Genomic DNA, 22,688 nt, shown 5'->3' with positions numbered 1-22,688 from the left:
AACGTCCAATTCTTCTGTGGAGTTGGTAATAGAAGGCAGTGAGTCCATGCCCTGGCCCATGACTTCAGGCTGATTGTTAATCCAAAGTTTTGGCAGGCCTTACTAAAGTGATTCATGACCAAATCAAAGGCCTTTGTGAGATCTATGAAGGCCACAAAGTGTGGCTGTTGTTCCCTACATTTCTCCTGCAACTGTCTGAGGGAGAATACTATGTCAGTTGTGGATCTATTAGCTGGAAATCTACACTGTGATTCTGGATAGACTCTGTCTGCGAGCACCTGGAGTCTCTTCAGCACAACATGGGCAAGCAGTTTCCCTACAACACTGAAAAGAGAGATGCCATGGTAATTATTGTAGTCGCCCCTGTCTCTTTTGTTCTTATACAATATGATGATGTTTTCATCCTTCATGTCCAGTGGTACTCCACCTTCCCTCTAGCAAAGACAAAAGATTTCATACAGCTCGGTGGTGATGATGTCTTTACAGCACTTCAGCAGGGATGTTATCCTTTCCAGGCACCTTGCCGGAGGCGAGGGAATCCAAGGCCGCTTTTATTTCTGCTAAAGTTGGTTCACTGTCCAACTCTTCCAAGACAGGCAGGCACTCAATGTTATTTAGTGCCTCTTGGGTTACTACATTCTCTCTAGAATATAGCTTAGAGTAGTGCTGCACCCAGCATTCCATCTGCTGTGCTCGGTCCTGGATGATCACACCTGTAGCAGACTTCAAGGGAGCAGATTTCGTCTGTATTGGACCTAAAGCCTACCTGATACCATCATACATTCCCTTGATGTTACCTGTGTCCACTGCTATCTGTATCTGAGAGCAGAGCTGAAGCCAATAATCGTTGGAACATCTCCTGGCAGCCTGTTGGACTTTGCTATGAGCAAGTCGAAGAGCATGCAAGTTGTACTCACTAGGACAGGCTTTGTATGCTGCTAGAGCTATCCTCTTATCCTCGATGGGTGGCATCAACTCCTCCAAATGGGCTTCGAATCAGTCTGCCGTTTTTTAGTCTTCTTGCCAAATGTGGACAAGGCGGTGTTATAAACAGCATTCTTGAAATGTTCCCATCGTTCAGGTGCATTTGCATCACTCAGGCCTGGAAGGGTTTCCTCAAGCGCTTGGGCAAATTCCTCCACTTTTCTTTGATTGCGAGTCTTGCAGTTGTCAATACGTGGTCTTCCTTCCTTGTTCATGTGATACAGTCTCTTTATTCACATACTCTACTACACACCAGGGAGTGATGCCTATCTCAATCAGCGCTCTGTTAACTGTGTGTGATCATAATACTAGGAAGTCCAGAATATCTAGTGAGGATCAAATTGAGCTGATGCCAATGCTTCGATTTTGGATGTCTCCAGGAAACTCTGTGTTGAAGCTTCGTATTAAAGAACGTATTGCTGACACAAAGACCATAATAACAGCAAAACTCCAGCAAATGTTGGCCATTTTCGTTCATCTTCCCAATGCCAAAACGGCCTAGACAAGTGGGCCAAGAATTGTGATCAGCACGAACTCTAGTGTTACAGTTTCCAAGAATGAACAGTGGTTCTTTCTTGGAGATTTTTTTGATAGTAGCTGCCAGATCGTCATAGAATTTGTCGTTGACTTCTGTTGTGGACAAGTGTTGGTGCATAGGCACTAATGAGGATGACCGGTCCTGCTGATGAGTGGAGCTGCAAAGAAAGGATTCTTTCACTCCCCACAGTAGGTGGAACAATGGATCTCAGCAGAGTATTTCTGACCGCAAAGCCAACACCCTGTTCCCCAGTCTCATTAAGTGGTTTTCCCTGCCAGAAGAATGAGAAGGTTTTTTCTTTGACAGATCCCATGTCTGGCAATCTCGACTCTTGCAGGGCAACAATGTCCATCTGCAGTCTACTCAGTTCCATGTTGTTGACAGCTGTCTTGCACATGTCGTCTATTTCCTGCAGGTCATCAGAAAAGCCAGGGGTCATTGTCCGAACATTCCAGGTGTCCAACTTTAGGGCAAAAGTTTTCTTCTGATTATTGCATGGTGCAGGGTTATCGATCTGCTTGTTGGCTTTCACCATAAACCTCATGCACCCCGTGGCGAGTTAGCACCTTACTGACTGGGGACTGCCCAGCTTAAGGAGGGCGGTAGCTACATAGTGAGGTGCAATGACCTCTCTCACCGTCAGAAGTAGCCCCTGGCGTCATGCTCTATGCCAGTGGTTCTTAACGTGGGCAATAATGCCCCCCAGGGGGCGATTTCATTTTTCAGGGGGGCGGTAGAACAAAAAGGGGTGGTGTGGGGGTGAAAGAACAGAAGGGGGCGGTAGGGGGGCGCTGGAGCGAGCCAAACCTGTGAAGACGACTGCAGCCGCAGTGCTGGCAGTAGATCCGGCGCTGGTGCTGCCGCCAGATGATCCAGCTCTTTCTACCTGCCACGTCTCGCCTTTCTCCTTTAGGGGAGCTCTGAGTGTGGATTGGGTGGAAGGAAAGGGTCTCTTGGGTCCTCATCCTCGCCCCGTGAAGTGCTGCCTTGCAGCCGGGTGGGGGGGGGAGATAAGGTAGGTAGGTAGGTGGTAGGTAGGTAAGATATCATCACCTCAGGGAGGGGGGCGATGATAACTTCTTCAATGGCTCAAGGGGGCGTTTCTTTCAAAAAGGTTAAGAACCACTGCTCTATGCCAATCGAGCAAAGACTTATAACCAGTAACTGCTACTTCCTGGGTTGTTTTGATGCTGTATGCGAAGCTGGAGTGTCCTCTCCAGAGCACGAAGCCTGGGTAAAATAATATGGAGGGTAGGCTGTTACCCAAGCAGCCAATCCCCCCCTCCACGTCGCTGAAATAGTCCAATGGAAAGGCAAGAGCCAATACAACTGGTTCCAGCAACATTGCAGGAGTTGCCAGAATGACACAAACAGCCTCCAGGACTCCAGCTCCGGTTATTGCCTTGAGGTTAACTCCTGAAGCCTTTTCCATCAGTGGATATAGCCACAAGGCAGTGGAAGTTTGAAATCGGAGTTTTCCTTCTCCTAGATGGGCAGCCTTCCAAGGTTGACAAGCCCCACCTACAGTTAAATAGTGTTTAGTATAAAGCAGTGTAGCTTTTATCTGTGGGTCTTCAGACTGTACTATAAAATGCAATAGATATATAAAGGGTTTTTCTTTTGTAAGAAGGGAATTCTTCATGTAACTTTCTCACAAAACTAACAGATCCATGCAAAATAGGTGAAATCCTTCCATTCCCATGTTCTTTTTTGCAGGTAAAACATGGACGCTCAAAACTAGTCTGGTGTGCTCTGGTTGGAAAAACCTTCTACTATTATCGAAATCAAGAAGACAAGGTTGTTTCTTTTTATCCTCTTGCATTTAGCATTTTAAGAAAAGCTTCATATCCTGTTTAGTTTCTCCTGGTTCAACCTATAACAGATTCTTGAAGGCTTTCACAGCCGGGATCTGATGATTGTTGTAGGTTTTTTGGGCTGTTTCTTCTCATCCAGTAGATATTTCCAGAAGACGTCACAGCCCCTTTCCAACACTGCCTAACGACCAGCTACATTCAGTGAGATAATGATTTCTATGAACAGACAGATGGAGTGGCCATGGGGAGCCCCCTCAGCCCGGTTATAATGAACGTCTACATGGAACATTTTGAAAAACATGCCCTGGCTTCGGCACCCTGGTTCCAGTACGTGGATGATTTTCCAGAACATGGCCAAGCAGCTCAAAAAACCTACAACAACTAAAACAGATTGTTTTTATTATTATGCATTTATTTCTTCATCTGGCTGGATACCTCATTGAGTGGGTTGCCTGCTGAAGAGCCAGAGATTGGGGGTCTAATACCCCACTGTGCCTTCTAGAAGAGTCAGCCAGCATAACCTTGGGCAGGCTGCACAGTTGTGGACTGTCTCCAGAAGGGAATGGTGGACCACTTTTGCATATTCTGTACCTAGAAAACCCTAGAAAGAGTTGCCATGAATCAGAATTGACTTTACAGCATGTTACTATATTATTTATTCGCAAACAAACACATTCAGACTGTATTGACATTAAAGTAGAGTAAAAATATTATGCAGATCTGTTACAAAATTGTTATACTGGACAGAGGTCAGGAACCATTTGTTGTAGGAGTCATATTCTCAGTGCTTGTACTGAACAGAATGAGTACATACTTGTATACCTAGTGTAATAGGAATCCTGGGAACAAAACTGACAGCTCCCCAGAACAATGTCATTCCACCATGCATCTAAACCTCTTTGTCTTCTTTTCTGAAGTGTCCTTTAGGCTATTTGCATATGCAGGAGTCCAAGGTGGAAGAAGTGGATCGTTCCTGTGATTCTGATGAAGATTATGAAACTAACAGTGGAGGCATCCTTTCTTCACATTGCACCCTGGTTATTCACCCGCCAGAGCAGAGTCCCACTTACCTCCTCATTGGTACTAAACAGGAAAAGGTATCAAGGATGGATACAATAAAAAAATTTGGGTTGTAAAGTGTAAATAAAAGGTCCCAAATAGTTTGCTCATATTGTGTAGGCATCCTTCAGTCTCAAGAGACTATGGTAATGTGCTCTGTATGGAGGACTTGGAACAGTGTCTAGTGTGGCTGAGAAGGACAATTCGAGAGTGACAATCCTTTCCACATTGAAGACAAATACAATCTGTCCCCTGCCCAGCTCCCTGATTTGCTGCTTTCGGGACTGCCTCTTTGCCTTGGCCTGCTGAACAAGTGCCTCTTCAAATTGGGAGAGGCCTTGATGCCACCGCCTGCCTCCAGGCTGAGCCCTCAGATGTCAAGGTTTCCCATCTGTTGAGGTCCATTCCTAAGGCCTTCGGATCCTGCTTGCAGATATCCTTGTATCGCAGCTGTGGTCTCCTTCTGAGGGCACTTTCCCTGCACTCATTCTCCATACAGGAGACCTTTTGGAATCCAACCATCAGCTATTCTCATGACATGCCCAAGCCAATGTAGACATCACTGTTTAAGTAATGTATACATGCTAAAAATTCCAGCTTATTCTAGAACTACTCTATTTGGAACTTTGCCGTCAGGTGATACTAAAAATGCATCAGACACCACGCATATGAAACATGTTCAGCTTCCTCTCCTGTCATGCACAAAGGGTCCAGGACTCACTGCAGTACAGGAGTGTACTTAGGATACAGGCTCTATAGACCTGGATCTTGGTATATGCCATCAGCTTCTTATTAAGCCATACTCTGCGAGTGTAGAGAACATGGTAGCTGCTTTGCCACTGCATTTATCCAGCTTGACATTTAGAGAGTGTCAGAGAACTTTCAGCCAAGGTATACGAAATCATGCACAACCTCATATTAGTAGCTCTCATTTTACAGATAATATGCAGAATAGGATATCAGGTTGCACTCGCTCACCCTCTACATGTGGTAGGTAACAGACCTGGAGCACACAGTGGGAATTCAGTGTTCCAAATTGTGTGGAGAGCCTCCACAGCTTCATGGGTAAAATATTACTATATTTTACCAAGAACAAGATGCTGCAGTGTCATTATTTGGAAAATACAATTTCCCACAACACTGAGGGAAGAAGTGCAGACTGTATACAATGATGAACAAATGTATATTTATGGCACAAAATACTACTTTTGTTGAATGTGCTCTTATCATATGGTTGTTGTGGGTTTTTTGGGCTTTTTGACCACGTTCTTGAGGTTTTTCGTCCTAACGTTTCACCAGTCTCTGTGGCCGGCATCTTCAGAGGACAGGAGCTAGAATTCTATCTGTGTTCCGGTATAGTGTGTGGGATTGTTGAGTATTTGTAGCTGGGGGATCAGAGTTTTTGTTCTTTTCAGGACTTTCCTTTACTTTAAACTATGCCCTTATCATAGTTTAAAGTAAAGAAACAAACAAGGCAGCTGGAATTAGTCTTGGAATTAGAAATGTTTAATGATCTAGAGTTGATTATTTCAGACTTCTAGCATCACTCAATCTTTATCATTCTTTTCTTCCAAGAATACTTGGCTGTACCACTTGACAGTAGCAGCAGGCAGCAGCAGTAGCACAAAAGTGGGCACTACCTATGAGCAGCTGATTGGGAAGCTGCTGGATGCAGAAGGAGACCCAAGTGAGTAGAAAGTAAACAGATTTTAAGAGCAATAGGTCTCAATTTAACCAGCATATCAACCTCATAGTGCAAGAGTATTCCCCTCAAGAACATGTATCTTCCTGAAATCTACATGCTGGTATAATGTGCCGGAAATAATTTAGATAATAACTTGCAACTAGACTTTCATAATTTCATGGATATTGTAGTAAATGTTTTTAGGACAATGCTGCGCCAAGGCAACGAAATCTTGACAAGTAATCTTTGGATAAGAGCAAGGTGGCCGATTTGTAAAAATGGAAAAATCCACACCACCATCAACAAATCATTTTAGAGGGCTTATATTCCAGGGGTGCTCCCTGGAACAACATTAACAGATGTTAATGTGAATGAATTCCCTTCACTTCCAGTCCCTTTCTGACACTGTTTGGAGTTGCAGAAAATGCCTCGGCAAACCAATTTTTTTCTTATGTTTTCACAGTGGTGCTAAGTAGGCATAGGCAATCATGGAAAGTCCCACACATCAACTGTGGTCCCATAGTTTTCCTCCTCAGCCTTTAACATGGAATAAAATGATAATTATGTGCCATTGAGTCAGTTCTGACTTGTGTTGTTACTATCAAACGTTTTCTAGGTATAGTGGGGAATCAAACTCCCAACCACTGGCTCCACAGCCAGGTACTCAATTCATGATTGTGGGGGCATAAGCACCCATCTATATTTAAGTTAGTGGAAAGCAAGAGGTCTTTGCTGCTTGGAATGAGAAGTCAAAAGACAACCTTTTAATTGTAACATTCTGTAGGTGGGCTTCTTGTTGTTGTACTAAGCTGACAATCATTGGAGTTAGAATTAATCTACAAACTTAGAACAAGTGCAGGCTACAAACTCTTGCAGTTGCCAGAAATGTAGATGTTCTAAGCTAGAAGTGGAGTTCCAGGTGACTTTTCAACTCTATTGAGAATATTGTACTTTTTCTATCTGTATATCCTGTTGTATTCTACCCATAGTGGTATAGTCAGTGGATAAGGTCAAATTCACCTGAGTAGCCATCATTATCAGTTTTGCATTGAATATCATTTTGTAACTCCACTACCCCCCCACCGATCTTTTAGTTAGCACTGAAACACTCCTGTAGTTGGTGAAGGAAAGAGGGGCATAGTGCTTTAAAACCATAATGCTGTATGTACTGCCACACTTCTTGTGTGAAAGCACCCTGCATCTCTTCAAAATAGAGGTGGGTGTGTCCATATGGTTGGTTCATCCTGATATAGTAGCTTTCGAGTGATGTAAAAGTTTTAGTGTTGCACAAACTGAAACTTGCCATACAACTGCATTCTTAAATGGAACAGTCTCAGGTGTACTGTCCCTCATGTATTTTCTAAAGCAGTGGTTCTTAACCTTGGGTTACTCAGGTGTTTTTGGACTGCAGCTCCCAGAAGCCTTCACCACTAGCTGTGCTGGCTGGGGTTTCTGGGAGTTGCAGTTCAAAAACACCTGAGTAACCCAAGGTTAAGAACTACTGATCTAAAGGACCTGAGTAGCTATAAAAAAAAATCCCGGTAAGCTAGTATGACCATGCCAACATCTCTTTTTGGCAAGAGTTTTAATATTTCCCCCAAAAAAAGATTGTACAAACTCTAACTAGATTTCTGAAATTTTTCAAAACTGTTTTTGGTCCCTTAATTTAGATTCTCCTTTGTGGAAACACCCTCAGCTGTGCTACAGCAAGGATGGGCTACAGTCTTCCCTGACCACACTGCCTTCAGAAGCACTGCAGACAGAGGCCCTCAAACTTTTCAAGGTATTTCTGAGCATTTACACCATGAAAAACTTTGTTTTCATTTCATTTTGGGTTGTGGGGTCTGCCCCTTGCCTTCTGAGGGTTATTTTGTGCAGCATCATTTTATCTGACATGAAAGGAACTGCCTTTTTTTGGTTCTTTAATTTCATTTAGAACTGTGCACTATTTGCCTGGGGAATGAGTGGAAGGAGCTGCTGTCAAGGGGATGGTGGTGTGTAGGCGGGCTGAAGGACTGGCTTAGAGAATGTTAACCTGGCTTGGTTGAAATGTTGCATGGTGGGTGTGCTTCTCTTGACACTAAGTTTGGACCATCGGGAGTCTTTTGGAGCAAGCCCTGGGCTGAACAGATCTGTCACTTTGTTACTAAGAACAGTTAGATGAGCCAGGACCAACGGGCAAGCTCCAAGAGAACTTTGCAGCAAGCAGAAGCAACAAGAGCAGCAGGATACTCTTGTCTCGGGTTGCTGCTGTCAATAACACTGATGCCAACAGGCAGAAGCTGTTCAGATGAGGTGCTGCTGTGCATGCAGGGGATTTGCTCAGCTCATTCCAAGGATTAGGAATCTGGCTATGGAGAAAGTGGCCTTAGCAGCCCTGTTCCATGCAATGTAAGGAGGCAAAGAAGGAGAACTGGGACAGTAACTGATTGAATCATCAGGAAAGTTGTGTGAAGAGGGAGTGAAGTAATCTGGCTTGTTGGTTTCTTTTGCCCTTGCCTCTTGAGGATGCAGCAGTTATAAAAATGATGGGTTTTTTTATATATCTGTGACTGGGAGGGAAACTGAAAAACATGATTACTTTTCTCTTTATCAATGTGCTTTTCAATTTGTGTTTCAGTCATGCCAGCTGTTCATCAATGTACCTGTGGAAGCTTCATCTATTGACTATCATGTTACACTAGCACAGACAGCATTGCAGGTCTGCTTGACCCACAGTGAGCTACAGAATGAAATCTACTGTCAGTTAACCAAGCAGACAAGTCGAGAGGCTCAGAATCACTCAGTCATTCAGGTGGATATGCCTCTTTCTATTGTGTGTTGTTGTCAGTATTGATTGTAGGGCCTAATTGCTATGCTTGGGAGTTAACCACTTTTTGTGTTGTGTAAACCTGTTCTCTGTGTGTGTGTGTTTCAATAATGTGATCATAAAGCAAAGTCATTTGATTTGCTTCAAAAGTGTAACATGGTAACAAAAAATAATTACTAGAAAATTTGGTGAATGACTACAGTAAAGGAAGACACTGCAGATACAAGATGAAACAGTGGAAGCAAGTTATATTCATTCGGCTTACTGGCTACAGGAAACATAACAGTGTCACTCAAGAGCTTAACAATAAGAACCAGATTTTATGTTACACAGAAAAAATTGTGCTCAGATCTTGAAACATATCTTCAAAAGTCATAATGGGAGGGAGACCTAAATTCGATTAAGGCACTGATATTGAAAGAAGATGAGGTCCTTGCATGTTTTTTCATCAGTGGCAAATTTCAGATTTTGAGATTGTGTCATATGTGCTCTCACAAAATTCCATGGTGGATGTGAGAATTCATTAAACACTCATTATTCAAAAGACAAACTGATGAAGATGAAAATAGTAACTTCAACCTGAATAGAAGACTGAGCTGTAGTCTTACATTTTGAAATACAAAATCCTTTTCTTGAAACTATAGTTTACTAACCCTGTACCCATTTCACAGAAGGCAAACTAAAATAACCTCACCAAGAGTAGAAAGAAGTATATAAGGCAAAGGTGGGGTCTTAAGGCAAATCATTTATTTGCTCCCACTGAGAAAAATATATGAGTTCAGACTGCTGGTGTTCAGAGAACCCCATCCATGCAAACATCTGTAGAAACTGTACACATGGCATATATATACAGATAACACAGGCAAAGTGTACAAGCCATGAAAAATTCAACAAGTAAACATATGTATATTCCACAAAAAAGGAGAAAAAAATTAAACCAAGCAATACATATAGCCTTGCTGGGAACAAAAGAGAGAAAGACCTGAGCCTGTTGCCCCTCATCCCCAATCTGTTGAAGCTTTTAGAGGAAACCTTTTTGCAGCAGAGCTAATAGAAGCAGGGTGACTTAAATCCAGTATTAAGTTGAAACTAGAGCAAACCCACTGACTCGGTGAGGATTTGGTGAGTCAGCTGCTCCATAAGTTCAATGGACTTAATGGATCCACTGTAGTTGCAACTTACTACTGGAATTCAGCCAATATATGTAAGTAAAATACTGTATTAGAGATGAATTGTGTTTTTAAAGATATGGACACTTGGGCAAGTAACCTCAGTTGGTGGCAACTCCCCTTGTGCAGAGAGACAGAATTTTCTTCTACACTGGAATACAAACTTTTCATGCCTCCTTCTTTGTACTTTATACCTGTAGTATTTCCGGTATATGAAGCAGACTGTAACTTGGACATTTTTGTCTGTGTTTCCTGTGTTTCCTTTTCTCTCTCTCCCTCTTTGTTGTTTTGAGATTCATTGACACTAAGAAATAAACAGAAGCAGCAGTCCTAATCACTGTAAACTATTTTTTTTCTCCACAGTGCTGGCAGCTACTGGCTCTTTGTACTCCTCTATTCCTGCCTCAGTATCATTTCCTCTGGTATCTAAAGCGTCATCTCCAGCACCATGTGGACCCAAAGTGAATAATTTGTCTTATGTTTCTCCTTACTGAGCTTTTTTTCTGAGTCTTTTCTCTGTGGGCTGGATCAAATGTGAGGGTTGTTTTTAAGTACAACTATACTGTCTTGATAGCTCAGTGGTTTCTTTATCTGACTGCAAAGTTAGAGATTGGTTCAATTCCCACTCTGCTTCCTGGGAGAAAAGCCAGTCCGTGTAGGCATGAACAAGCTATACAGTCCCAAGGCACGCACACACAAACACCCGAAGAATTGAATGGTAAACCACTTCTGGAAAGGGTTGCCATCAGTCAGTATCAACTTGATGGCAGACAATGACTGGTATTATTATTATACACAAAACAGCCCTGATGTAGGAATTGTTTTTAAGTAGAGTCTGCCTCGTTGCCTTACATGACACACCGTGTATGGGACTCATTAAACTGAAAGTGGTTGTTACAAGTAATATTTAATAACTTGCATTTATTGAAATGTTTCTGCAAATTCTCATAAAAACATCCAAAAGGGAGTATAAAGACAACATACAGTGGTGCCTTGCTTAGCGATGTTAATCGGTGCAGCAAAAATCGCCGCTAACCGAAAACATTGCTAAGCCATTTTTAAAAGCCCACATCATAGGCATCCTTCAGTCTCAAGAGACTATGGTAACATGCTCTGAATCGAGGAGTGTCCTCTCCAGAACATGAAGCCCGGGTAAGGTAATGTGGAGGATAGGCTGTTACCCAAGCAGCAGATCCCCCCTCTCCACATTGCTGAAATGATCCAATGGAAAGGCAAGAGCCAATACAACTGGTTCCAGCAATGTCGCAGAGGAATGCATTGAAACCCCTTCAATGTGTTCCTATGGGCAAAAAACTTACCTTTAAGCGAAAATCCTCAGTACGGTGGCCATTTTCGCCACCCGGTATGCGGGGAATCCGTCCCAAAACACAGCGGGCGGCCATGTTTTTTACCCGGCGGCCATTTTGGAACCGCCGATCAACTGTTGGGAAAACATCGCTATGTGAAAATCGGTAAGCAAAACAGCTTACCGATCATCGCAAAGCGATTTTTTCCCATTTAAAACATCACAATGCAATCGCTTTTGCGATCGCAAAAAACAAATCGCTATGCGATTTCGTTGTTAACTGGGGCGCTCGTTAAGCGAGGCACCACTGTATTTAAAACATGTAAGACCAACTGAAATGTATAAAATTAAGCAGTATTGTGACAAGCACTATCCGCAGAATGTGTGAGATCTGATGCCTGTAACTGTCACCAATGAAGAATAGTAAGTGTGAGCTTTTCTTCCAAACTGTGCCTGTTTTGTCATAATTGAAAGTTGTGTGTACCAGAAAATTCTTACCAGAAAGTTACTTTCATGAAGGAATTTTGTAAGAGGTGAAATGTGCATGGTATTATCTTTGGAACTTGATTTGGTGGGAAAGATCTGATGCACTAATTATGGCAGAGGAAAACAAACATGGAACCAAACACTCTTTCCCTTTCCCAAATAATGATATCCGATATTTTTTAAATTTTAATTTACATTCCTCCTTTCTGCAACCAAAAATGGTAATCAAGGTACATAAGAATAATAAAAGACAGGTAAAAGCTGGAATATAATTACAATATAAAATATTTTTGAAAATTTTAAATACTTCAACTTTTCTTTTTTTAAAAAAGACAGTTAAACCCTCTTCAACAACTATCAACCTGACATGGCAAAGGTGTTGCATTGTAACATCTTTGCCTTCAGAGAGAAGGTCAGTAAAAATGGAGCCAGCCTAACCTAGGAACAAACAAAACGTTTCTCAGATGATGAAGAAGCTGAGAAAAGGGCCTCTCGCTCAAGGATCTTAAATGGTACCGTGAGCAGTGGGCTTTTCTACTTCATACTTGCAGCCATACTTCTCAGTTTTTTCAGGTATTCATAATAAACATGCAACAGGGGGAGGGTGCTCACTCCTACTGCTGTCTTCATGTGGAAACTGGCAGTCTAAAGGGGGAGCCTCCACTACATAAAAGAAAAAAACATGCAAGCTACACTATGAAGGCTTATGCCATGATCACTTTGTTGGTCTTTAAGATGCCATAAAACACATAGCTGTTTCTGAAGTCACCCTTATTGAAGAACGTTATAATTTCTCTATTGGGCCAACTTAAAACATCACAAAATACTGTGTAAGAATTAAGAGTAATCCAAAACTCTATATAAAATATTGGGGATAAGGGAGGGGGCACAGGTTTAACCCACAGGCATAGAATTCTTTATCTGGTTATAGCCATAAAAGAAGGAACTAAAATAAATGATCCCACATTTTAATTAAGCATGCCTTTAGGACCAGTTTCAGCCTATGGGTACTTTATTTATTCAGCGTTGCCATCTGTGGTTCCCGAATGCTTTTTGTCTACTTCAGCTAATGTGCTGCAATAACATGGACAGGGATAGATTGGCCACAAATGCCTATGCGCTGATAAACTGTGTTGATGACTGCAGTGCATTTTACATTTATGACAGATCTCATACACTAATGCAATGCATTAAGGAGCAACCATTAAAAATTGTTAGGAAATAGCAGTTGATCAGGAATAAGGTACTAAGATCATTACATAGGAATGGGTGCCCTGACTTTATAAATCTGTACTTTCTCAGCTACACTGAAAACCAGTGTTTCCTAACCTATGTTTGGGACCTCTAGGGGGGCTGCAAAGTGTTTTATAGTGGGAGTTGTGGATCACCTTATATGTGTTATAAAGCAGTGCTCCCCAACCCCCAGTCCAAGGCCTGGTGCCAGTCTGTGGGCTTCTCAGGACCAGGCTACAGAGACGGATCTCCGCCACCCCCGCACAGTGGGTGTATCGCGCTTGGGGGGTGTCGCACTCATGGATGGGCATGTCACATGAGCACACATGCGCAGGAGGGCATATCACCCCTCCGTGCACATTGCCCACCCTCCCAACCGGTCCACGGTTCCAAAAAGGTTGGGGCCTGCTGTTATAAAATACATGTTTTTGTTAAATAATTTCAGTTAATATCTGTATTTCAATTGTCTTTTCACATTAATGGTTTTCATTTTTACATATTGTTTATGTCATGCTTATGAGACACCTAGAGCACTTATTTTAGTTATTAAAGAACAATTTAGTACTGAATCTCAGAATGGTTTATAAAAAATACTATGAGGCATAACAAAGATATGACTATAATTCTCTGTCTTTGATTAGAAGTGAAATTGGCAAGTATGCCATCTACTGCCAGAGATCCATGGAGCGCACTTTGAAAGCTGGAGAACGAGAAGCTAGACCTTCGCGAATGGAGATAGTGTCTATTTTGCTGAGAAATCCCTATCATCACTCACTCCCCTTCAGCATTCCAGTACACTTCATGAATGGAACCTATCAGGTGAGGCGTGAAGCGTGAGAGATTGGGAAAGGCTGTGCACAAATACTATGTTTACTTTAGCATCTAGTAACTTTGCCTTCCTTTCCTTCATAAACACCTTTTCTGCTCAATTTTAGGTGGTTGGCTTTGATGGTTCCTCAACTGTGAATGAGTTCCTGCAACACCTTAACCAGGAGACAGGAATGAGGAGGTCATCCCTCTCTGGGTTTTCCCTCTTTACAGATGATCCTTGTGGTGGAGATCTAGAGCACTGCCTACAAGGTTCCATGAAGGTGATTATCCTTTGGGTACTCATTTTGTCCCTTGACATGCATGCCATCCAGATTTTCATAACACACATTTATTCCTTCTAGCCATTTGTTACAATTATAGATGGAGAATACCCATTTAATATGAACTGGATGAGTTTATTATTATGTATTTGTTTTAATATTGACCAAGAATGATGTGGGGAGATGTCATGGAAACAATGGAGATGGGAATAAGGATGGGTGTTGTTTGGTGGAGAAGGGAAAATATCAAAAAAATTTCAGTTATATTTAGTACATGTAGTCGAAACATGTTTGATGTTTTCACCCATTGTTAGTGCATATTTAGTCACAAATATTTTTCTGCTTGATTTCCTTCAAGTAAATAAGAGTATTTGGTGGTTTCTAAATATTCTCCACTGTGCCTTATAGCAAAAGCTTTGTTTGCTTCCAAATTCTTTGCAAAGTTCCTTAGAGATTTTGGGATTAAATGCCCATTCAGATAGTAATTGTGCCCCTTAAAAATAGGTGGAAACCTTTTGACATTTCTCAGCAATTTTTAGTTACAGTATATGAAAGTGGCCCAAGAGATGGTCTGCTATTCTACTTCTGCTTGAGTAGTAAAATCATACTTCCAGGTCCATAAATTCCATGTTAGTTCCTTGTACTACTGATTTGTGGGCCTCAATATTAATGTAAGGCATAGTAATAGTAATACATCAAGCACTAAAGTGTGTTTAATTTCAGGGCTGGGTTTAGGTATGGCAAGCATGTTTATCAGATTAACTCAATCAGTTATTCAGTCTGTAATGGCAACTTATACCTTATTATTGATTATCAGGGCTAGAAGAAAAATGGGTGCAGGTGCTAAATAGAAGCTCTTAAAAAACAATACTATTCACCTAGAAGTCTGAAGTATTTTTTTAAAATCAGTTCATAACTAGCTTGCTTATGGCTAAGGTATGAAATTGGGCCTGGAGAAAAGCTGTGTAATGCCTTGAGCTGTTTAACTCAGGAATCTCAGGTTCAAATAGCGGCCATTAAACTCTCCAATTTGGGGCAAGGCTGTATTTCATAAGGATATTGTGTCACTATACATTCCTCAGAAGGGTAGTACATATTGTTCATTTTTTAAAAAAAAATATTATCCATTGATTCCAATAGACTGAAGATGAGCTCATAGAACAGTCTGATGTTGTTTTCGTACTGCATACGGCTTGAAGGTTGCTGTTTCTGAAGTACTTCATTCTACTTCCGCTTTATTTTTCCTTTAAAGATCTGTGATGTCATTTCAAAATGGGAGCAAGCTTTGAAAGAACTGAATCCTCGAAAATATGATGGTGGCACAAGAATAGTAAAACTAACCTATAAAAACAGGTACTACCCATTATTGGCTCAATAATTGATATTGCATATACAGTAGCACTGCAGTACTGGCGGGGGATTGGTTTCAACCCCCTCCCCCAGATGCTTGAAACTGTTAATAAGCGAATCCGAAATAAAGTGAAATCTCTAGTTCCCTCTAGTGACCAGTTCTGGTAATACAGCTTGGAAACACATATTTCTGAGGTTTATTATTTAATATTTTCAAGCAGAGGATAAGAGAAACCACAGGGACTGTTCCCGTGGACACTGTCGTCCTATTTTATTTATTATAATGCACTCAAAGTTTAAAGTCATTTCCTGTATCCCAGGTTATTTTTTCTTCTTCATTTTGCTAGAATTAATGTGGATTAGGAGATATGCTGAAGAAAAATACACACAAAAAGTGTTGCAATATCTGTTATCACTGGTCAAAGCTTATACTAAATGCTATGGAAAAAATAACTAGTCCCTCCCAGGCCATCTAATACTGTAAAAGGTAACCCAGCGAAAGTGGCAAAGAAAGAAATATGAAAAATGCACATGCATTGGGAACATCACCTTTACATCCCAAGAAAACTATGATATCAATATATTGGGAAAGCAAGAAGAACTATAAGGTGCTAGTGTTATGGTCAGAGTAAAGAGACTATGGTATCATCTCTGCTTGGACTATTGGTAAGAAAAACAGAGCCAGGCATTAGAGACAGAGGTGGCAATGAGAGAGGCTGATAGACTATTTATCAGATTTGCAATTAAAATTATTACATTTAAAAGTAATTAAAAAGTAAAGAGGTTTAGAGAGGAATTTATTAGGGGCGTGAGTCAAGGAATTTATTAAATCTGCCCAGTCAATGTTACTCAAGATTGCTTAGATTTGGATTAGTCATGCTCTAGGAGTGAAGAAGAGTCTAGTAAATTCCTAGGGTATGATCTCTTGAGTAGAAAGTAGAAATGTAACGAGGAAATCTTTCCTTTTATGGTCGCTAAAGATGGAAAACATGAGCGGTATACAAGAGTCTAGAGACAGAAAACATGGCATAATAATTGCATCATTCTTGTAAATGAGGTTCCCAACGGCACCTCACTAGTCCCTAATAAGAAACAGAGAGAGAATGCTGCACTAGATACAGACTTTTAGCTGATGTGGTTAGTTGATATGAGGCTGTACTGAAAACACAAATACTCTCAGCCAGGTGTTGTAATTTATAACCCATATCACGAGAGCTGTCTCTGAAAGACACACAGACCTTTGTCACAGCCAACCCATGAAGGTAAACTCTTAGTCAGAGCCTGGGTGCCTAACTTGGGTCCAAGCTATCTAAAAGATCATATCTCCCTTTATGAGCCTATCTTTACCGGTATTAAGCTAATCAGGAGAGGCCTTTCTCTCAGTCTCACCACCTTCACAGGTATGTTGGTGGGGACACAGGAGAGGGCCTTCTCTGTCTCTGCTCCCAGACTCAGGAACTCCCTCCCACAGGAGGCCAGGCTGGCCCCCAATTTTTGCTATCCTTCCACAAGAAGAAGACCTTTCCCTTCAGGGAGGCTTTCCTTTAAATGAATGGATGACCACAGGGATTTTTCAAAAAGGAATCACTTTATTCTGTGTTTTACTTATCTTTTTAATATTGCTTTTATTTTGAATTTTAATATATCTGTTACTGCTTTTTAAATATAGCTAAATATAGTTTAGCTTTTAACTTATTTCTTTTAATACTGTAAGCTGCCTTGGATCCTTTAGGGAAAAGGCAGCAAACAAACAAACAAACAAACAAACAAACAAACAAACAAACAAACAAACAAACAAACAAACTAATTCATTCATTCATTCATTCATTCATTCATTCATTCATTCATTCATTTATTCATTCTCTGTGCTGTGCCCCTCCCAACAGTGGAAAGTCTGCAATAATCCTTCTGTTATCACGAAAGATTTTGTGAATTAAAATTGGATAAAACCCGATACATGTTTATTAGAAAGACTGGCAAATAGATTCATAGCATATGTGTGACCCAAATAGGTTCTGTGCAGATGTGCCCTAAGTTATTTTGTGGGAACATGTATTGCTCCATAGCCATGTTATGCATAACATAATCAAAGCCCTGATACATAAGTTCAGTTTCTTTGTATCATTAGTAACTGGGAGTGGGTTTGCATCCAGATTTTGTCTGATGTAATAAATATTCTTCATTTGTGCCTACTGATGCTCACCAGTCTTGTCAAGAATGTTCAACCCTAGCTATAACCAGGTGGATAAAAGTGGGTAACTAAAATGTTAGGAAAGTTTATTCAGGAATAGACATTATATCTGGCTTGTATAACAGTTTATTTATGATGTGGTTTCTGTATACAAAGCCTTATAATCTGAAGACTCAATCATTTGGGAAGTTTTCCTGCAAAAGCCCTCTTAAAATGAATTATTCTTGTGCAGCTCCTGTTCACTTCAAGTATGCTTATGCAGGAGAATTTCTCAGAAGATTGTGCCTCAAGTTATTTTGCTTATATGAAATTTAACATAGGAGACAGACAGACAGACAGACAGACAGACAGACATTGATCAAAGCTCCAGATGCTCTACTGTAACTAGCATGTGGAATTATCTCCTTTTGGTGTTTTTTCCCTCCAATTTAGATTATATTTTCAAAGCCAAGCAAAAGGTGAGACAGACCGAGAACGCTTGCTGCTGGCTTTCCAGATTAGTGGTGAAATAGCCAATGGGAGGTTCCCTGTCAATAAGGAGCTGGCTCTGGAAATGGCAGCTTTGATGGCTCAGGTGAGTAATCAGACCCCATGCCTATGGGATCAAGGTATATCAGAGGTTATTGATGGTTTCAAAGTTTTGAAACACCACTGCCTTCCAGCTGTAGGAGAAATATCCAGATTGATCTACCTCTACAGTATTGCCTTATTCCAGCAGGCGATCATATCAGAGAGGTGGGCAACCATTTTGAGTAGCAGATGCAAGGGACTATGTCCTATGATAAAGAACAAAACAAAACAAACAAACAAAAACCATAGGAATTTGTTACAGTGTATTTTGATGCAATTTTCCTTATTCCCCTTTGACACTGGTAATTAGATGGAGCATGGGGACTTGGATCGTCCAGTACCATCAAGCCCTGGAGGGTCATCCCATTTCAAAGTGCAACACCTTCTCCAGCAGGTTCTGGACAAATTCTACCCCAAACGTTACAAACACAATACTTCTCCTGAGCAGCTAAGGTAAAAGTGATCATGCCCTTTTGCAATCCTCTGTACCTGTATTAACTTCACTACTAAAAATAAAATGATTAATAAATCACTGGTCATTTAGAAAATATTGACAATATAACATTTATGCTTAGTACTCTAATTAGCTAAAACAGATTTGGCTAATGAACATTACAACATTACAATTAAACAGATTTTTTCTGACTATAATTTATCACATCTTTTACATATAAAGACCCTCTAAATGCTCTGTGGACTTCTTGAGCTATTCTATCCCAGTCATGATTTACTAACAAAAATACATCCCATTGGATTTCACTGCAATTCTATGTAATCTCTTCCCCTTTTTCTCTGATGTCTTACTTTTGCTGTATTTTTTTGTCTGCTGTTTTTCATTTTAGAATGCCCCATCAATAATTATCACAAAAATAACGACTGTTTATCAACTTATCATAAAAATGAAAACAAGCCCTATTGCTATCAATAGGCAACACTGATTATCAAGTGTACAATGGGCCAAGACTAACAAAAGCCATTTGTACGCTATAAAGGAAGACAGATTTTCCCATTTTAGGTCTATAACACTTTGTATCAAAATGTATGCTCCCCTTAAGTTAGATATCTGGTTGTAAAAGCAGAGGTTCAGAGTTCAATTCACTGTGTTCAGAGTTCAATTCAACCCACTGTGCCACCCAGAAAAGCCAGCTTGTGTGGCCTTCGGCAAACTGCACAGTTCCAGCGCGCCCCCAAAAGAAGGGAAGTAAACCACTTCAAAGTACTCTGTACCTACAAAACCCTGAAAAGGGTCACCGTAAGTCAGAATTGACAGCACATTATTATTATTAATTATTAAGACTCGTCTGAAACCTGACAGCTCTTCCTGAAATAAATAACAAAAAACAGACACTTTCACATTTGTAAGCTTCACACCCCAGCATAATATTTGACACATTTTTCAGATTTGCAAATCAAATCCCAACTTGTAAAATATGGTCATGACTGAGGCATAAACAACTATCTGATGGCTTTCAAATCATTGCTGTTATATTTTACCAGCTATAACGTGTTTATGGAAGTATGTTCTACACTTTTCATTTACATAGGTTGCTCCATAGCAGCAAATTCACTACTGTTCTGAAAAACACTACTTTCATCCCTTTAGGATGATATATAAAATATACGATAAAGAATTCTGTGGCATGTTTATAAGACTAAATAATTTTATTTAGGTTACGCGTTCATGGACTGCAGCTCATTTCACCAGATGCATCACAAGAGGCAGGTTACAGTCCAGAAAAATGTATGCAAAATAAAATCTGCTGGTCTCAAAGAAATCACTAGATTCTGAGGAAGTGGGCTTGTCTATGACATCTCACATTAAAATATAGCAGTTAGTCTTTAAAGCGTCATAACGTTTTTGTCTTCTTTATTTTTTTCCCTTTTGTTTTTGCCTGACACACTAGATTCTATTGCTTTTGCTGCAGCAGACTAACACAATTGTTGTTATGTGATCACTTCTAATTTTCAGTGGTCCTATGAATGAATGGCCTCCAAAAGATCCTGTAATTAACAACCCTGCTGAAGTTTTGGCCATGTCCTCCTTGACTGAATCCAATCTGTCTCATGTTAGGTGGTCTTTCTTCTTTTCCTACTGCCTTTTTTTCCTGCCACTTCTCCTTGGAAGTTTATGATCATTTTTGCTAGCTTTCCTTTCAAGACTATAACAAACATATACTATTCCTGCAGGCAGTTGGCTGACCGATTAGCTACAAAGTGGATGGTGTTACAGGGATGCTCTCTGCAAGAATGTATTCGGATTTATTTGGCTGTGGCTCGGAAATGGCCTCTCTTTGGGGCCAAACTATTTGCTGCTAAGGTAACAGGAACTGACAGGGGCTTTGGTGGCACTTAATAGAATTCAAGCTTTTGAATAGCTGATCTTCCTATTACTAAAGATCACTACGTCATCACAAAATGATTTTGGAAGCTGTAACGAGAATGAGATTTTACTTCATAAACCTCTATCGCATAAATGATTGAATCTGGCTTCTCTGAGTTCTTGTCTCTTTTATTGATTGATTGATTGATTGATTGATTAATACAAGGGAGAGGATTTCTATGATGTTTCACATTTTCTCTGCAACCTAGATTTGAACCCATAAACAACTTTAGATATGATTAGGAGTAATCTTGCCTTTCTCACCAGATTACTCATAAACATCTTCAAACATAGGTTGCAGAAAAAATATGACATGTCACAGAAATCTTCGCCTACTATTACATTTATACCCCATCTTTCCAATAAAACAAAGTGTTCCATATAGCTTACAAACTTCAAAAAAGAATAAAAACAAATACAACCACATTTTGCTGATATAAAATCAACCAACTTGGAAGTGTTAATATTTACTTTGCAAACTTATACACATAGTAATGATTCTTGCATCACTAATAATAATTTAATCAGCTTCTGTTGGAATGTCGAGTATGCTTCAGTCCTTACCTCGGTTATCTCTGCAGTTCTGAGATAATGTTATTCTTACATTCTAAAGATGCACCGCAAGATGTGATTTGGTTAAGACCACATATGAAATTTTTACTGTGCTTTAAAAAGCTTTCTGGGCAAAAAAAGAAACCACTTCCCCTTGTTAGTAATGTATTTGCAGAACCTCCAAATCTTGCCAGCAGTGCTGTGTTCTGTCACCACTTTTGGAAGAGAGGATGTTAAGTGTTCACAGTGCTATTAAAGTTATAATTAATCCCAAACAGGCTTGCTACATACAATCCATTTACTTTAAATATTTAACATTAATGTATATTCCCTTGAAGTATCTTGTCCTAGATTGAAGCTAGAGGCATTTCCTCAGAAACAGTCATGCACACTGTATTCCAAATTTTAACAGATCATACCACAAAATGAATAATATGCGCCAGTCAGTTGACTCAGAGAGGTCTCAATTGTTACCACCTGTCCAGAACAACATAGAATTAATAGTACCTTATCTTATTCCCTAGGCTGTCCGACCACCTCCGTCAAATGATGCTCCACTGTGGATAGGTGTGAATGAAGATGGAATCAGTATACTGGAATATAATACTTTGGTATGACTGGTGGAAAAACCCGAGTTATCTTCTATGAAACACGTTTTACTAATAGTACCTCACAAAAATTAGATATCCAGTATTCCTGATACTGAGTACTGAACAAAAGGACTATTTTATTCAAATTAAATCAGACGTATTTATTAAATTAGAAATATTACCTTGTTTTCTTAGGACAGGTAGTAGTCATTTAGAAAGTTGTTTTACATTTATGAATATAGTCAGCTTCTAATTCATCCACAGCAAACTGCTTATTATACAGATGTTGGCAAGTCTTTGGGTGCAAGTCCCGAGTCCATGTCTTTGGTAACAAGTCCTAAACCCAAGCCCAAGTCTGTCCCTATTAAAAATAAGCCTTTTCCCCAGAAAAAAGGAAAAATCTAGATAAGTCATGACTTGAGTCTGAGTCACTGAAAAAAAACAAACCCCGAGTTAAATCTGAGTTGAGTCACCAGTGTGACTTAAGTCTGACTTGACAACAAGTTCCGTGACTCAAGCCCCCATCTCTGACATATTGCTCCAACATGTAAGCTTGGATTATATGTACAGATGAGCAAGAACTGCTGGCTCATGCCCATTCAGTTGTTGGCCCAACAGCTGTTCCACAGTTCCAAGCCTGCCTCCTCTGGAGGGCACCCACACAGAGGCAGCACCTCAGCTTCCCTGCCCTCCTTCCTCCAGACATTGCCTCTGAGTGGGCACCCATATGAGCAGGCAGGGCTCAGAAATGTGGAACACCTGAAAGACTGATGACCAAACTGGTGGTTTGTGCTCATCTCTAAATATATGCACATTTATGATTCTACCACTTGTTTGGCATACATTATTACTTTGTCTGAGAAACTGAAACATACCGATTCG

The 22,688-nt window shown here is 40.4% G+C and overlaps 1 protein-coding gene across 18 annotated transcripts in view; it reads left to right on the top strand.

Moving 5' to 3' along the window:
- The window catches only part of PLEKHH1 (pleckstrin homology, MyTH4 and FERM domain containing H1), a 70,269-nt gene that overhangs the window by 43,103 nt on the left and 4,478 nt on the right, over positions 1-22,688 (top strand). For 13 of the 18 annotated variants that reach the window (XM_078390419.1, XM_072986131.2, XM_078390441.1 and 10 more), the window contains 13 exons: positions 3,239-3,319; positions 4,254-4,433; positions 5,971-6,082; positions 7,750-7,862; positions 8,700-8,873; positions 10,421-10,518; positions 13,724-13,901; positions 14,018-14,173; positions 15,426-15,526; positions 18,147-18,288; positions 18,595-18,737; positions 20,472-20,601; positions 21,741-21,827. In XM_078390419.1, the coding sequence (XP_078246545.1) occupies positions 3,239-3,319; positions 4,254-4,433; positions 5,971-6,082; positions 7,750-7,862; positions 8,700-8,873; positions 10,421-10,518; positions 13,724-13,901; positions 14,018-14,173; positions 15,426-15,526; positions 18,147-18,288; positions 18,595-18,737; positions 20,472-20,601; positions 21,741-21,827 (1,695 nt within the window). The remainder of the gene's footprint in view (positions 1-3,238; positions 3,320-4,253; positions 4,434-5,970; positions 6,083-7,749; positions 7,863-8,699; positions 8,874-10,420; positions 10,519-13,723; positions 13,902-14,017; positions 14,174-15,425; positions 15,527-18,146; positions 18,289-18,594; positions 18,738-20,471; positions 20,602-21,740; positions 21,828-22,688) is intronic. The other 5 variants (XR_013543561.1, XR_013543557.1, XR_013543560.1 and 2 more) reach the window with 1 other exon arrangement.

The sequence above is a fragment of the Pogona vitticeps genome, chromosome 1 (genome assembly GCF_051106095.1).
Source record: "Pogona vitticeps strain Pit_001003342236 chromosome 1, PviZW2.1, whole genome shotgun sequence".
Classification (NCBI taxonomy): domain Eukaryota; kingdom Metazoa; phylum Chordata; class Lepidosauria; order Squamata; family Agamidae; genus Pogona; species Pogona vitticeps.
The sequence above is the reverse complement of the archived record's forward strand: the minus strand, read 5'-3'. Positions and strand labels throughout refer to the sequence as shown.